General features: G+C 39.3%; 1 protein-coding gene across 1 annotated transcript in view; it reads left to right on the forward strand.

The window, feature by feature from the left end:
- AFF1 (AF4/FMR2 family member 1) overlaps positions 1–14,565 on the forward strand; it is a 182,679-nt gene that overhangs the window by 77,557 nt on the left and 90,557 nt on the right. Inside the window, exons 3-4 of the mRNA XM_032224361.1 lie at positions 5,797–5,917; positions 7,487–8,359. Of these exons, the coding sequence (XP_032080252.1) occupies positions 5,797–5,917; positions 7,487–8,359 (994 nt within the window). The remainder of the gene's footprint in view (positions 1–5,796; positions 5,918–7,486; positions 8,360–14,565) is intronic.

The following is a 14,565-nucleotide window of genomic DNA, read 5'->3' on the forward strand; positions in this document are numbered from 1 at the left end:
GTCTAATTAGTTTTTTTTCGTTTCCTTTTGGGGGATGTGAGGGGATGGGAAGAGTTAATTGTGTTTCTTACTTATTTTAGTATGGCAACTATATTCTAAACACAGAGCTTTGGCTCCATTTCCTTTTTGTATTCATAATTGTGTTTAACCAGCATGGTAGTGGCAAGGCAGATATTTGAAAGAGATGCAGGCAGGGATTTAATTCTATTTTGCATAAGCAGGTATAACTTACCACGGCCAACTCACTGCGGCCATCTTGCCGTGGCCGTTTCACGACAGCCAGTCTGGCGCGCCCATCCTGCCATGGCCAGTTCTCTATGGGACAATCCATGCAGAATAACTCAATACAATAAATGTTATCCACCACCATTTCTTCCACATTATTTTTATTTTTACCAATGGAAATAATGTTGAAGAAACAGTGACGGATAACATTTATTATGTTGAGCTATCCCTTATGGATTGTCCTGTGTTAAGATGGCTGTACTGGGTTGATGGTGGCAAATATGGCTCTTGCACATTGGCCATGGTGAGTTGGCCCATTCTGGTTCCCTCTACTGGCAGTAGTTACTTGAATTAAAATCTGAGGCAGTAACTATATCTTTTTGTAAATAGCACATCCATAATATTCCTCATTTTATCCGGGAGAAAAATCTTATCTGTATGGTTGCCAAGAGTAAAAAGTAACTTTGTGGCACATAATCATTGCCCATATTCTTCATTAAGAAGCAAACAAGGAAATGAGATAGTGAATTTAAACCAATCTTGGCTTTAAGCTAGTGGCTAATTCATCTGTATGGCCTCTTCTACACTACTTTCCCATCCCAGTTTGGTTAATGTTACTATTTGTGCCGTGAAGCAGTTAGTTCATTCAAATTTCAGGCCTCAAACGAAAATAAGCAGTGTTCTTCTTCCATATTTGCTTCTTAGTTGAAACCCCCTGTCATTTAAAAGCAGAAAATAGTTCCCTTGTCTCCGTGCAGTCAAATTGCAGCCTTTTGGTGGCTTGAATTGGTTGCAGTTTCTTTAATTCCACATCATCTAAAATTGGCACAATACAAAAAAGCATTAAGTATTATCTTGGGAAGGCTGCTTATAATGCTAGTGATTTGTACATATTTGCTGTGGGTGTGCCATTTTGGGTAAATTGAGTTGTTGGATCTTTGTCTTCTTTCTCACGGTAAGATATGAGTTTCAGATATGACCAATGAAATATCTATAACTGTATCCCAGCCAGCAACATATTGTATCCAACTACCAATCAGTTTATATGCAATTTCTATTGCAGAAGGTAGCAATTCCTCTTCGCCAGTGGAAAGGTTATAGTAGATGTTCCTTATCTAGCCTGAATTCAGGTGAATTATTTACTTTCTCCTCTAACCAGTTTATTTTATTTATTTAGTGTATCACTGCAATCACTGCAATAATTTTATTTAAATTTAGTTTAAATAAAGCATCAGCATTCTCTCTCACTCTCTTCTCTCCCTCCCTCCCTCTCTCTCTTTCTCTCTCTCACAATGTAGGAGATAATATATTAAATTACGATGAATAATAATAAATTACCGTAATATAGAGCTATAGAATTGCAAAGGGATGGATGAATTGTGAATAGGTATAAGTCTTGAGTCCTATTGCTATGATTCAGTATCTAAAGAAGCTAACCTTCTAACTGCTTCTGGTGTGGCTGCGATGAGATCATTCCAGGTAACCAGTGGACTATAATAGACTTCCTTTATTTAAAAAAAGGGACTTAAGTACTCTAAAAATGAAAGTTACAGGAAATTGGTTAACAAAAGAATGTAGATTCTATTCATATCAAATTATTGGTTTTTTTTTTTTTTTAAAGTGGAATACTTATACTTGGGTTTTTCTATTTAAGCAACAAAAACATTCAAATAGCACGTAATATTCTCTTCTCCCCAAATATCTTCTCAAACAAAAATTGCAGTAGAACATGGGGACCTGTTTGCCGAGGAAGATGGAACGTTTGGTGCGGTGATCAAAACGATGCTCCTATTCTAAATGCCTGACCGCCTGATCTTTTGGGGAAATCGTAGAAAAGAGATGACGTAAATGGGGACTTATGAATGGATCAGATTGCATGGGACAAAAGCTGTCTTTATTGATAAGATTCTCCCAGCCTGAAAATCTCTCCAGTCTCCCAAGCTGAGACCCTGCTAGTTGCTCTGCTAATATTTTTTTTAGAAATAATGACACTTGAAAAGCATTGATATGTAGTGGTTAGAGTAGCTTTCTGAAAGAAAGCTCTTTATGGAACCCACTTTCATTAGTTATGAATTGGAAACAGTGGTGGGATTTAACCAGTGTAACACCCAATTTGCTGAGCACACACAGTTCGTTTCAAAACTTACCTTCTATTGCAGCCCCGGTGAGTAAAACAGCTGAGCTGCAGCCGCGCCTATCAGCTGGGCTTCAAACAAAGGAAATATAGGACAGACTAGTGCAGGAGTGGGTGGGTGGAGCCAACAGGTCGCTGGAACTACCGGTTTGTGCGAACTGGTCCAAACCAGCTGAATCCCACCCCTGATTGGACTGTTTTATCAGCCTAACCTCAACATTATGGAATTATTATCAACAGGTATAACTATCAAGAGTGGGATAATGGAGGGCAGGTCAATATGCAGAAATTTTACTTTGGGTAACTTTGACAATAAGGAATACACTTTACCTATTGGGAATAAAAAGGTGAGCTAAAATTATTTAATGGTAACTGCAATCTCTGTTTGCCATTACTGTTGATAATTCTGTAGAGTTACGCCTTCATGTAGGCACAATTTGATGCACAGAAAAATTTATTAAAGCCAACTGCATTCATTAATACAATTTCAATCAGTAGAAATTGCTGTCGATATGAGCGGTATGGTGGCTTAGTGGTGAAGGCGCTCACCTCCCACTTGGAAGGTTGAGAGTTCAAACTGCAGCAGATATTTCTCTCCTAGGATGCAAAGAATAAATATCTGCTGTGAACTCTGCTTGGCATCAGGAAGGGCATCTGGCCAGTAAATGCTCAGCTCCATCCAGTCACCTTAACTCTACCCCAAATTAAGGGATTACAGGATCGTGAAAAGTGAGGGTTTTTTTTAAAGGGCTATAAATGGCACTACGGAATTGGCAAGAAGTCACTTCACTGTGTTGTAGTGAAAACATTCCAGATATCTACCCAGTATCTTAAGTATAGCATATAAATTTAATCTGACACCAACAATTTTAAACAACCATGTAATCCACTCTGTAGGATTAGGGTGAAGCTAGGACATGTGATCACCTTTCCCCTGGCCACCCCTAGCCTTTAATTACAATCTTATTTATAGATATGGTAATGTTACCAAATGTGATTAAGACCTGGGAATCCTTACTGATTAATTAACACCTAAAATTGGTAAACCGGCTTCCCTTTTCAGTCAAGCTCAATTCTGCCAAACTATATGGACAACCCCCTTCCCTCCAAGCAACATTATGGAATTGGTTTTTTACTGCCTTTTCAAAAATTTAATATTAAAAAAAAAACCTTTTCAGTCTAACTTAGGCTTTCGGTATTACCCATCCTGTTCATCTGAATCTGTTTAGTCTTTTGCTTCAAGATCAGTCAAGGTTGGCCAAAGGCTGCAGTATTAGCACCACTAGGTGTTGTAAATTAATATAGCTAAAAATATTGAAAGCAGAAGAAAAGTACAGATCAGATTGTGGTTCCCAGCGAACTGTGCCAGGTTTCTTACATAACCTTGTTTTTCCTGATATTGCATATCTGTCTTTTATTCTTATTGTGGATAGAGGGTTGATTTAAAGGATAAGGTTCACACATATATCAACATTCGGAGGCTTTTTCAATTAACTTGCTTGCACTGGAAATGATTGAAAAGGCTGCAGCTCCTTTCCCCCTACCCCCTGCATGTAGTAAAACTGCACATTCAATCCAAGGATGGAAACCAAAAGAGGCCATTGTTTGGGGAACAGGATTTGTTGCAGCTTTCATGATCTCTGCAAGAAAAATGCTGACAAACCATGGCTTTTATGTTAGGGCAGGAGCTTAAGGAAACACTGAAATTTCATTATGGTTGATGAAAACTGAGCCTCTTTTCAGAGAACGATCCACCAACATTTTGCCATTTGTGGTCAACATTTGCATTGGGAGGAGAGCTGGAAAACCTGAACCCTGAAGGATATATATGGAGGGAGAAGAGATGGAAGATGCCATAGGTCAGGGCTATCCTGCATGCTTTTTACCTATGAAATAGCAATTTCACTTAGCACTTAGACTTACATACCGCTTAGTAATGCCTTACAGCCCTCTCTAAGCAGTTTATAGAGTCAACATATTGCCCCCAACAATCTGGGTCCTCATTTTACTGACTTCGGAAGGATGGAAGGCTGAGTCAACCTTGAGCCTGGTGAGATCCGAACTGCAGGCTGCTGGCAGTCAGCAGAAGTAGGCTGCAGTACTGCGTTCTAACCACTGCGCCACTGCAGCTCTTGTTGCTCCCTCCCCCTTTTAAAAAAAACTGTAATAGAATATCAATCAAGAGTAGAACTGGAAGTGACCTTGGAGGTCTTCTAGTCCAACCCTCTGGAGAGACTATACCAGAGGTGTCAAATTGGCCGCCTGTGGTCCGGATGCTTCACGTTCAGGCCACGCTCACCTTGGCTCCCCCAAGGCAAAAAAGGTCACAATACATCACATGACGCAATTGAGTTTGACACCTGTGCTCTATACCATTTCAGACAAGTGTCTGTCCAGTCTCCTCTTAAACATCTCCAGTGATGGAGCACCCACAACTTCTGAAGGCAAGCTGCTCCACTGGTTGATTGTCCTCACGGTTAGGAAGTTTCCCCTTAACTCCAGGTTGATTCTCTCCTTGATTAGTTCCCATCCATTGTTTCTTGCCTTGCCTTCAGGTGCTTTGGAAAATAAGTTGACCCCCTCTTCTTTGTCCCAACCCCTTAAATACTGGAGTACTGCTATCATGTTACCCTTAGAATAAAACATTAGAAGGGAAAACGCCAGTTCATTCAGTCATGGAAGACCCTGATTTAGGGAAATTTCAGAATCTTATTTCTTTTTGTTTAATCTTTTAAAGATTGGAAATAGAGCAGCATTAAAAATGACCCTTTGCAACTTAGCAGAGCAATAAGTCCTTTTTGAAAACAACTACTTTTTGTAAATACGAGGGCATTCATCCTTCTTGGATATTCTTGGGCCTTAAGACACAAAGACAACTGTTGTGAAATGTGTTAAGGTAGATGTTGAAATTGTGTAATGCTTAGAAAAGCCAAGAAGCTGTTGCATATATCATAACATTCCTTCCCTCTACCCAATTGCCTACTGTGTCAGACAAGTTGTGTAAGTTTCAAACCTGAACTGGATCTTATATTGCTAAAGTAAGCAACACTTCTTGATTCAGTTTAGAATATTAACCTCTTCCATTCACTCTTTGAGCATGAAAGCTATTATTTCCTAAAGGGTTGGATCCAAAAAGTGGGTGAAATGAAGATCATCATGAATAACTATGCAACCTTCAAACTTACAAAGCCACATTGAACAATGATTTGGTAACCTTGGGAAATACAGCCATTCAGAGATTTGCTATTTTCCCCCACAAAGGTTTTTCTGCATATCTACTTGTATGTCTATAGCTAAGTGGATATATGTGGGGTTGTGAAACTAACCGTTATGTGTTGTTTCCTGAGTTGCTGAGTTACCCAACTTCCTTTGAAATTGTTAAAAATGTCAGTTGAAAATGTGTTGCTTTCATGATGAAATGCTTGTTCTTCCAACAGCTTGTACAATGAAGAGAGAAATTTGCTCCGCATTCAAGCAAAAGAAAGGCGAAATCAGGAAGCTCATCAAGAGAGAGAACCGTTCTCTGCAGATATTCCCCTTTTTGGAGCGCCTTACAAGGTATCCATAGCGTATCTCCATTATATCATAGAGTGAGCTGATAGTTTTATATGTTCCAGTTTGCCTCTTTGCTTCAAGGGGATTTTAAAGTTAGATTTGGTTTATCCTTCGTGCTAAGCCAGTGTTTTATTTTGTTTGCAATACACCGTATGGGTGGTGTAAGCTTTTGCAAAACTTAAGACATTTATCCTAGTCACCTCCCACCTTGACTATTGCAACGTGCTCTACATGGGGCTGCTCTTGAAAAGCACCCAGAAGTTCCAGTTGGTTTAAAATGCAGCAGCCCATATGATTTTGTGCAGACCCAGGTGTGCACCTGTGTCATCTCTTTTGTGGGTTGCAGATTTGCTTCCGGGTGCAGTGCAAGCATTGGTTGTCATTAAAGCTCTTTATGGCCAGGTTATCTGAAGGACCATCTCTTCCTGGTTACATCCACCTAGGCCAGAGAAGCAGGGAATGTTGTGGGTTCTAAAGAGATACATCTAGCGGAACCCAGAAGAAGGGCCTTCTCTGTGGTGGCTCCATCCCTTTTGAATATCAAATCTGTGGGGATTAGCCTGGTCTCCCTTCCATACGCTTTCTCAAGGCCTCAAAGATCTGATGTTGCCAACGGGCCTGGGGAACCCAGAGTGGGATGGAACTCATCAAATGGCTTGTTTGATTGCCTCTTGTCGTTGGAAGGGGGGGGGGGTATTGTTTTCACTCTTTTTTTAATTGAGTTTTTATTTTTACTTTTTGTAAGGTGCCCAGAGTCTTTGAAAGTAAATGGGTGGCCATATAAATTATCTAAATACTGTAAATAAATAAATCCCACCTTTCCAGACCTTAGTATCGCTGTCTACCCGTGATTGTGACAGCCATTAACCTCTGTAAAATTTATATCCATTTTATTCTTGAACCATCCTTTCATTTGCCTAAAGTCCAAGCAAGACCTTACCTCTAGCCTTTCCTAGTTAAGAAGATAGTTTATTCCCAGAAATTGCAGTTCTATGTAGGCCAATGATTTATCAAGATAATTTGTCAAGAATTAGCCTTTCCTTTTTCCCCCCCCTAATGTTGTGGTCAGTGAATACAAAAGATATGCAATACTTTTTCCAAATGCATGGAATATTCACTTTTTTGTTGTTGCCACATAGGTATATTAAGGTACCTATATTTAGATTTTATTTAATTTGTGGTGCCATTTCTTTCCCATCTATTTTTGGGTTATTGCCTCAAAAAATAGAAATATCTGTCTGGGACTCTAGTACTCTCCTCTCCCTTAACAGCAATGTGTTAAAAAGGCTCAGCCTACCCTCAAAGGACTGCTGGAGGAAGTGGAGTAATTTTAGTTGCATGACATTGCACCTTCGCACAAAGAACACCCTGCAAGCCGTTGTAGTTTGCAGGTTCTTAGAAAACCTGTGCTATGGTTGCAAATTGATCAGTGAGCTCTTAGGCTGATGGACAGTCAGCTCTATGGGTTTAATTCATAGCTTCATGTCTTATTTCTGCTTTTTCTTGCTCTTCCTGGTTTTTTTTTCTTCACTGCTTTTTTTTCTCCCCCCTTGGCATTCTGTCTCATTTCAGAATAACAAAGCCGATGAATTGTCTAGCCGAATTCAGAAAATGTTTGGCAATTATGAAGAGATGAAAGAGCTCATCGTCAACCAGTTCTATCAGAATTTCATAGGGATCCCTACAAGTGTCATGCCTCTGTTCCCACCGTCTAAAGCCGATCGCCCTCTCTTCTCTGAAAAGACTGGCGCCCCATTCCAGAACCACAGCCACCACCGCAAACACGGGGGAGCTCATAGCTCGGACGTGCCGTCTGGAGGCAGCTCCCACCCAAAAATTCACTCCAGGGTGGAGCCAGCCTCACAAAGCGCCGGATTGCCTAGCCATCAGAAGCCAGGTCCCGCAAAGAGCTGCAAGACTGAAGGACTTCAAAGCGGTAGATGTCAGCCAAAAAGTAAAAAGTCCACCGAAAAAGCTACTGCACCTGAGACACGACCCTCACTTATGGAACTTTCTCCCTTATTGTCTGCGTTGTCTTCCCCTGTACCACCTCTGTCCCCTCTACATTCCGGCCAGTGTGTCAGTTCCAGATCCCACAGCAGTAAGATCGAAAAGCGTGGGCAAGGTAGCTCCCCGTCTCAGGAGCTCCCGGCCAGCATACGCGGTAATGAAAACGAGGACACTTCGACCGCTACTGTAGCTGTCAATGCTCAGCTTTCCAACCAGACATTTCCCTCATCCTTATCAAAAACCAGTGCAATACAACAGAAACCCACTGCCTACGTTAGACCAATGGATGGCCAAGACCAGGCGCCAGACGAGTCCCCCGAACTCAAGCCACTGCCGGAGGAATACCAGGAACAGTCCTATGGGAAAATAACAAATTTAAAAACCAACGTCAAGACCAACTTGCCCAAATTGAAAATACCTGCGGAACCAATTGAGGTTGGTGTACTAGTTGTGTTCGGTTTGATTGTTCATTGGCCTCAAAACCAAACACAATTATTTTTATAATTAACATCCAATCGTAGGCTGGGTATGGTCATGCGTTTTTAAGTAGGACGGTAATCAGAATTGAAGATGCTCCATAGAAGTTCTCTTTATGGAGCTCTTTAAGATGAGAATCAGTTGCTACTCAGCCCTAGTGTGGCTCTATGCACTCAAATAGTTCACTTTACCAAAGGATGCATAAACTTAGGAAAGACAGTAGTACTGATTGTTTCGTGTTTTTAATGGAGCATCTTCTTCCACCAGGAACCAAATATGGGATAGTTTGTTGTGGATTCTGGGACTTGTAGCCATAACCCTCAATAGGTGTGTTCCTGCATCTGTTAAAACTGCCCCCACTAAACCGTTTGGGCACCAAGGACTGGTTCTGTGGAGAGAGGTTTTTCTGTGGACCGGGGGGGACGGACGTGGTTTCACATGCTGCTGGCATTCCATGGAGGGGGCTTCACTTACTTGCGCAGCCTAGTTTCTGGCATACCGTGGACTAGTGCCAGTCCATGGACCGGGAGTTGGGGGGCGGGCCTGTTAAAGGATAGATTTTGACATATTTTAAATAAGGGCAAAATAGTGGCAGATGGCAATGTTTATTATAATTTTGTTTCCCAGAATTTAAAAAATTGTCATTTGAGCAAGCACTGTTGTACAAGGTGGCCAGAATGAGATGCCAATTTTCACTCAAAAGTGTGTGTGTGTGTGTGTGTGTGTGTGTGTGTGTGTGTGTGTGTACTGATGTACTCATTTTTTCTTTTTTTGTGTTAGGTGGCATCTCTAGTAAATAGTAGGATTCAATTGGCTGTCAAGTTCAGGCATTATTATTGTTATATTGTCTATAATAAAAATCTGGAGCTCTGTATAGTATTAGGGGAATTAAGCCTCAAGCACTTACAAACTTCCTGGATATTTTTTTTCTTGCAATTAAGCCAAATAGTTTTGATCTTGTTCACTTACTAGAACAGGTTTCTCCCCAACCTACCTTTCTCCCCCAAACCACATCATAAAAGAGAGTTAAAATAATATATTAAAATCACTGCTGTGCTCTTAAGCATTACTGATAAAGAATATTAAAGAAATATAAGCAGCAGTTAAAATTCAAACACAGTGGAGAGCCAACTAGAATTATTTTTCAAAACGCGTTTGCAGAATCAAGCGTTTTGAATTAGTAATGGAACGAAAAGCTCAAATCGATCTCCCAGAGTTGCCAGTAACAAGGATACGCGCTTGGCCTAGGTTTGATATGGGGCTAACTGTGATTGAGTTGTATACTATGGAGATTTTGCTCGAAAACAGTGCACAAAATTCCATTCTGCCTCCCCTTTGTGTTCCTTTGACATCACTTTTTTCATCAAATAATGACTAGCTCATTGAATTTTTCAACGCTTGTATGTCACTTGCAGCTGTGAATTAACTGTTGACGGTTTTCAGCTCTTGGCAGCACTGAAAAGTGAAGCTTTTTCCAGCTGAACACAGGAATTGTCTTTCCTATTAATCTATTGTGGAGAATTGTGTTATGAATCACTTTGTACTGCAGAAACACTAACTCTGTGTCAGTCTTCTGGTTGCTTGAAAGGCTGACATCTCCCCAATTCCGGGATTCAAGTAGCCACACATTTGGACTTAAGCATGCTGTGATACAAAAGAAACTTCACTGGGAAACCTAATTTATTTTGCTCTTCTTAATGGAGGAGTCATTATAAAATGATCTATTTCTGTAACGTTAGAATATTTTTTAAATAATGGGAAAGTTGAGCAGAAAAACTTGGCAGCTGTCGATCAATAAGACCATCCAGTTTAGAATTTTTAGACAAGCAAAATCTGAAGAATTTAGTACAAGAAAGTTATGTTCTATATGTTGGTTGTAAATATATGTCCCTTAACTTCAGATTGAGAGGAAATTGTGTTTTCTGTTATTGGGATACAGACATTTGGGTGATAGTTTGCAGAATGAGTAGCTATGGGCTCCAAAAACAAATGACTTTCACTCGTGCAAAGTTATGAAAATATCTTAATTAACCTTTCTTTCCTGACTTACTTATTTTATATTCTTTCTCTTGTGTGCTATTACTATTTAACAGTGGTCGTGGGTGTTATGGCAGATAAGCTGGAAGTGTCTAGCAATGCAAAGGCACGATTGCTCATGGGCTGTGATGTATGTTTATGGGAACAAGAATTTGAAATAACAACGAGTAATGATGCTTTTATTAAGCAACCATGGCTTATGCCTGATATACACACCTGGCTCTTGAGGTTTGCAGCAAACAGAGATATGTGCAACTCTGGTTTATCAACTCAAGTTAATGTTGCTATGAAACTGCTGTTATAATTTCATTTCCTGTTGTGGGAGGTGAACTTGAAAACCAGCAGCATGTGTATGAGTCGCATCTGTAAAGATTGATTTAGTGTTTGTTTGGAATCAAAACCGTTTTTACCAATCATCTAAATTAAAAACTAGTTGGAATTTAGGAAAATATCAATTCTTATTTTATGCATCATTTATGTTTTGGGCTGTACCCTTCCTAGAATGCTTTAGAAAAAACTTTTTAGAGACCACCATTTGAAGAGTTGTCTTCTCATATATTATACCAAGAAAGAAAAGAAAAATTCTAGTGGCTGAAATAACATGTTATTTTTGTTCTTTTGTTTTTGTTTGTTTTTTAAAAAAAAACCTCCGAAGAGTTTTTCCTTCCCTAAATGCACATTTGCAGGACGCGGTGGCTCAGTGGCTAAAACGCTGATCTTGTCGATCAGAAGTTCGGCAGTTCGAATCTCTAACGCCACGTAACAGAGTGAGCTCCCGTTACTTGTCCCAGCTTCTGCCAATCTAGCAGTTCGAAAGCACGTAAAAATGCAAGTAGAAAAATTGGGACCACTTTGGTGGGAAGGTAACAGCGTTCCGTGCCCCTTCGTCGTTTAGTCATGCCGACCACATGGCCACAGAGACATCTTCGGACAACACTGGCTCTTTGGCTTTGAAAAGGAGATGCGCACCATCCCCTAGAATCAGGAAGCACGTATTTGCGAGGGGGTCATTTAGCTTTAAATGCACATACCCAACTAATTATCCCAGTTTGCGGGGAATCCGGCCTCTCCACAACTTTAGACATCCATTTTTCTCCTTGAAAAAAATCCCGAATCAAAAGACCATGCAAAAGTAAAAGAACTGGTGGGTGTGTGTGGGCAGGCAAGCTGAAAAAGGGATCTCCTCAAGTGATTCATAAGCTGCATTTATTTTTTTGGTGCATCGCTGCCCTCTACTCTCAAATTCACCAAATTAGGGGATTGATAGTATAAAAACAAATACATGAATGTAGCAGCTGCTGGCTCCAATTGTATGTGCATTGATTCCATTCAACCCACATTGAATGCGTATAATGTTTCATCTTAGAACACTCCTAAAAATCTAAGAAAATCGTTTTTAAACAGTTGAAGGCCCAGTACGAATTGTCCTGGCTGTCTCTGTTCAGCTGCCAAGCTGCTTAGCTAATCCCTTTGCAAGAACAAGGTCTTCATCACCGTAGCCCTATGGGAGAAATATATTTTCTATTTTTTCCCCCTATTTGCCAGAATGTATCTTGGTAGTAGTGCAAACAAACGTGCAAGCCAAATTTCAGTAAAACCCATCTAAAATGCAGCTCTCTTATTTTCTACAATCTCACAAAAGGATCTTGTGTCGAACAGTATAGTCAAGTGGAAGGATTTCTGGATTGGCTATGTACCGCACCTCGCTTTGGTAAACGTAAAGGGTGTGTACTGATTTCAGAGGTAATCCTTCTGCTAAGCTGTTGTTCTTAACAAGCTAGAAAGATGAATGTCACCCAGATAAAACAGGGAGGGAGGGGGAGAGAGAGAGAGAGAGAAGAAGAAGAAGGAGGGTATTAAAGATTTTGTTGATCTTTTTATGTTGTTTTCTAGACTGCTGGTGATTAGATATTATCTTCTTTGGAGCAATAACCAACTTGGCTTTTAGTTTTAATAGACCGAATTTGATGTCGAGAGAAATTATAAAGCTGTTGGGTCATTCTATGTGTTAGTGCAATGGTTGCAATCTTAAAAATAAAAGATGAAAGCAAGAACCAGCAAGAAAGATTTGAATACTACTTGGGAGCAGGGGACAGGCAAACGTTACAAACAAGGCAAGATGTAGAAAAGCGATATAATTAGTAAGAAGCACCGGTAATATTGTAGTGGTGTCGTGTTAATAAGCTAAGAACTGTGCCCTTTGAAACAACAGCATCTATTTTTGTAAGTTTTGATAAGTTGGTGTCACTTCTGCTATTCAGTCTGCCATGAATCTTTATTCCTTTCTATTGCCAATGTTATTGTTGTTTTCACCAGGAGGTTTATGGAAGGTCTCTGAGTGTGCATGTGCTTGAAATCATTATCATCTTAGATAAGTTAATATATGTCATTTTCAGTGTTAACTAGGGAATGGCAGCGTCCAGTTTTTCTTAAAGAGAAGTTGGTGCAATCTTGCTGGATCAAACGTGAGGTTGCAGTGTTGTCCGGTGTGTTGTGATGCCGCTCATCAGTATGCAAAGATATTGTGGTGAGCTGACTTAAGATTTGAAAGGGCCACCTTTGTGGTTCAAAGTGGTTGAGTGCTCCCTGATGCTTTAGACATTAATCTACTATATCTAGGCCTATGATCTTTAATACGAACTTATCGAAGAAAAGGTAGGTTGTGAATACAGCAAATACTAATTATACTTCCTTATAATTGTTTTCAGTAGCCACAGATGCTGAGCGGGTTGCTAAAGTCAATAGAATGATTATTTGTTTGTGTATTTGTATTTGTTTATTTATTGATTTGGCTGCCCATCTTACTGCAGGGTAATTGGGTGGCATAGCTGATTGGGCCACAAGCTGTTCTGGATAATATTTTGTGGCAAGTTCCTCATACATTTGCAAAAGTAGTCGAATTCTTCCTTTTATAAATTAAATATCACCTATCAAGGGTTTTCTAACTTGTTTCTGGAAGCTCATATTTGCGACCATTTTGTCCCCTCCATTACTTCATTGACTATTTAATTACACTCACTAAACAGTTGGGTTAGGTTTTGCAGTGATTTAATGTTGGTTCCGCTGGATAATTTATCTTAATATTTATGAATAAATATTAAAAAATGATTCACTTGGAAAAATTGGGGCTGTCTGTGAAGACAAGGCCTACATTTTGAAGGTTTTCATGATGCCTCACAATTATTCTTGTGAAGAAAATGAACATTTCCTGAGGAAAGTAGTTTTGAATATACAACTTGTTTATATTTATACATCTATATTTTATGTCTATATTATTTGGGGATTTCCCTCTTAGGTTTTAATATAATAATATCCATTGGCTTCAGTTCTGGTCAGAGAACATGTTTTTGAAAATGTGTTATTCTATATTAGATTACAGTAACTATATGTTCTTTATTATATAGTCCTTTGTTTTACAAAGCTGTCCTTTATATTTTTCAAATACTCCCCTTTGTCTTTTATTTTGGTCATTTAAGTCTTGCTATACAAATGGTACGACTTAATGCACACTTTCATATTCCTGTGAAAAATATGCCAACTGAATTCTTTTTAAAATAAATTTACATATACTGTTTGATTTTAGTTTTTTTTTAATATGCATTTTTGTAAAGTTTTCATTGGTTTTCCTCTTGTATTTTATCTTGTACAGCAAAGTGATTTTACAGTGAGTAAAATCCAGCTCATGAATGAGAATGCACTTTCAAAATAATGATTAGCTATTTTCAAGCTTGCTATCACTTAGAAGTGCAGTTTCAACCTATTGCTGACACACTTTGAGTGTTGAAACTGAAAGTGCTTTTAAAAAATGTAATATTTGTATGTTGTGAGCTGCCTTGTTCTCCTTGCTGAATAGACAGGATGTAAAAACTTTAAATGCTCCCTTGGGCATGGATTTTAGCGATTGAGTAACCCCATCAGGTGTGTGTGTGTGTTGTTGTTGTTTTGTAATTGTAGTTGCATGGATTGGGTTAGATTGTCCTCAGATGCCATTATATTGTTGTATTGTTATTGTTTGTTTCTATTATCATTGGCTTTAATTCTATGATTCCCGCCCAGAGTCATAATGGCATGATGGGCAGCTATATAAATCATATTAAATAAAGGAAAAAATATATAATACAGGACTA

Source organism: Thamnophis elegans, chromosome 9 (genome assembly GCF_009769535.1).
Source record: "Thamnophis elegans isolate rThaEle1 chromosome 9, rThaEle1.pri, whole genome shotgun sequence".
In the NCBI taxonomy this organism is placed as follows: Eukaryota; Metazoa; Chordata; class Lepidosauria; order Squamata; family Colubridae; genus Thamnophis; species Thamnophis elegans.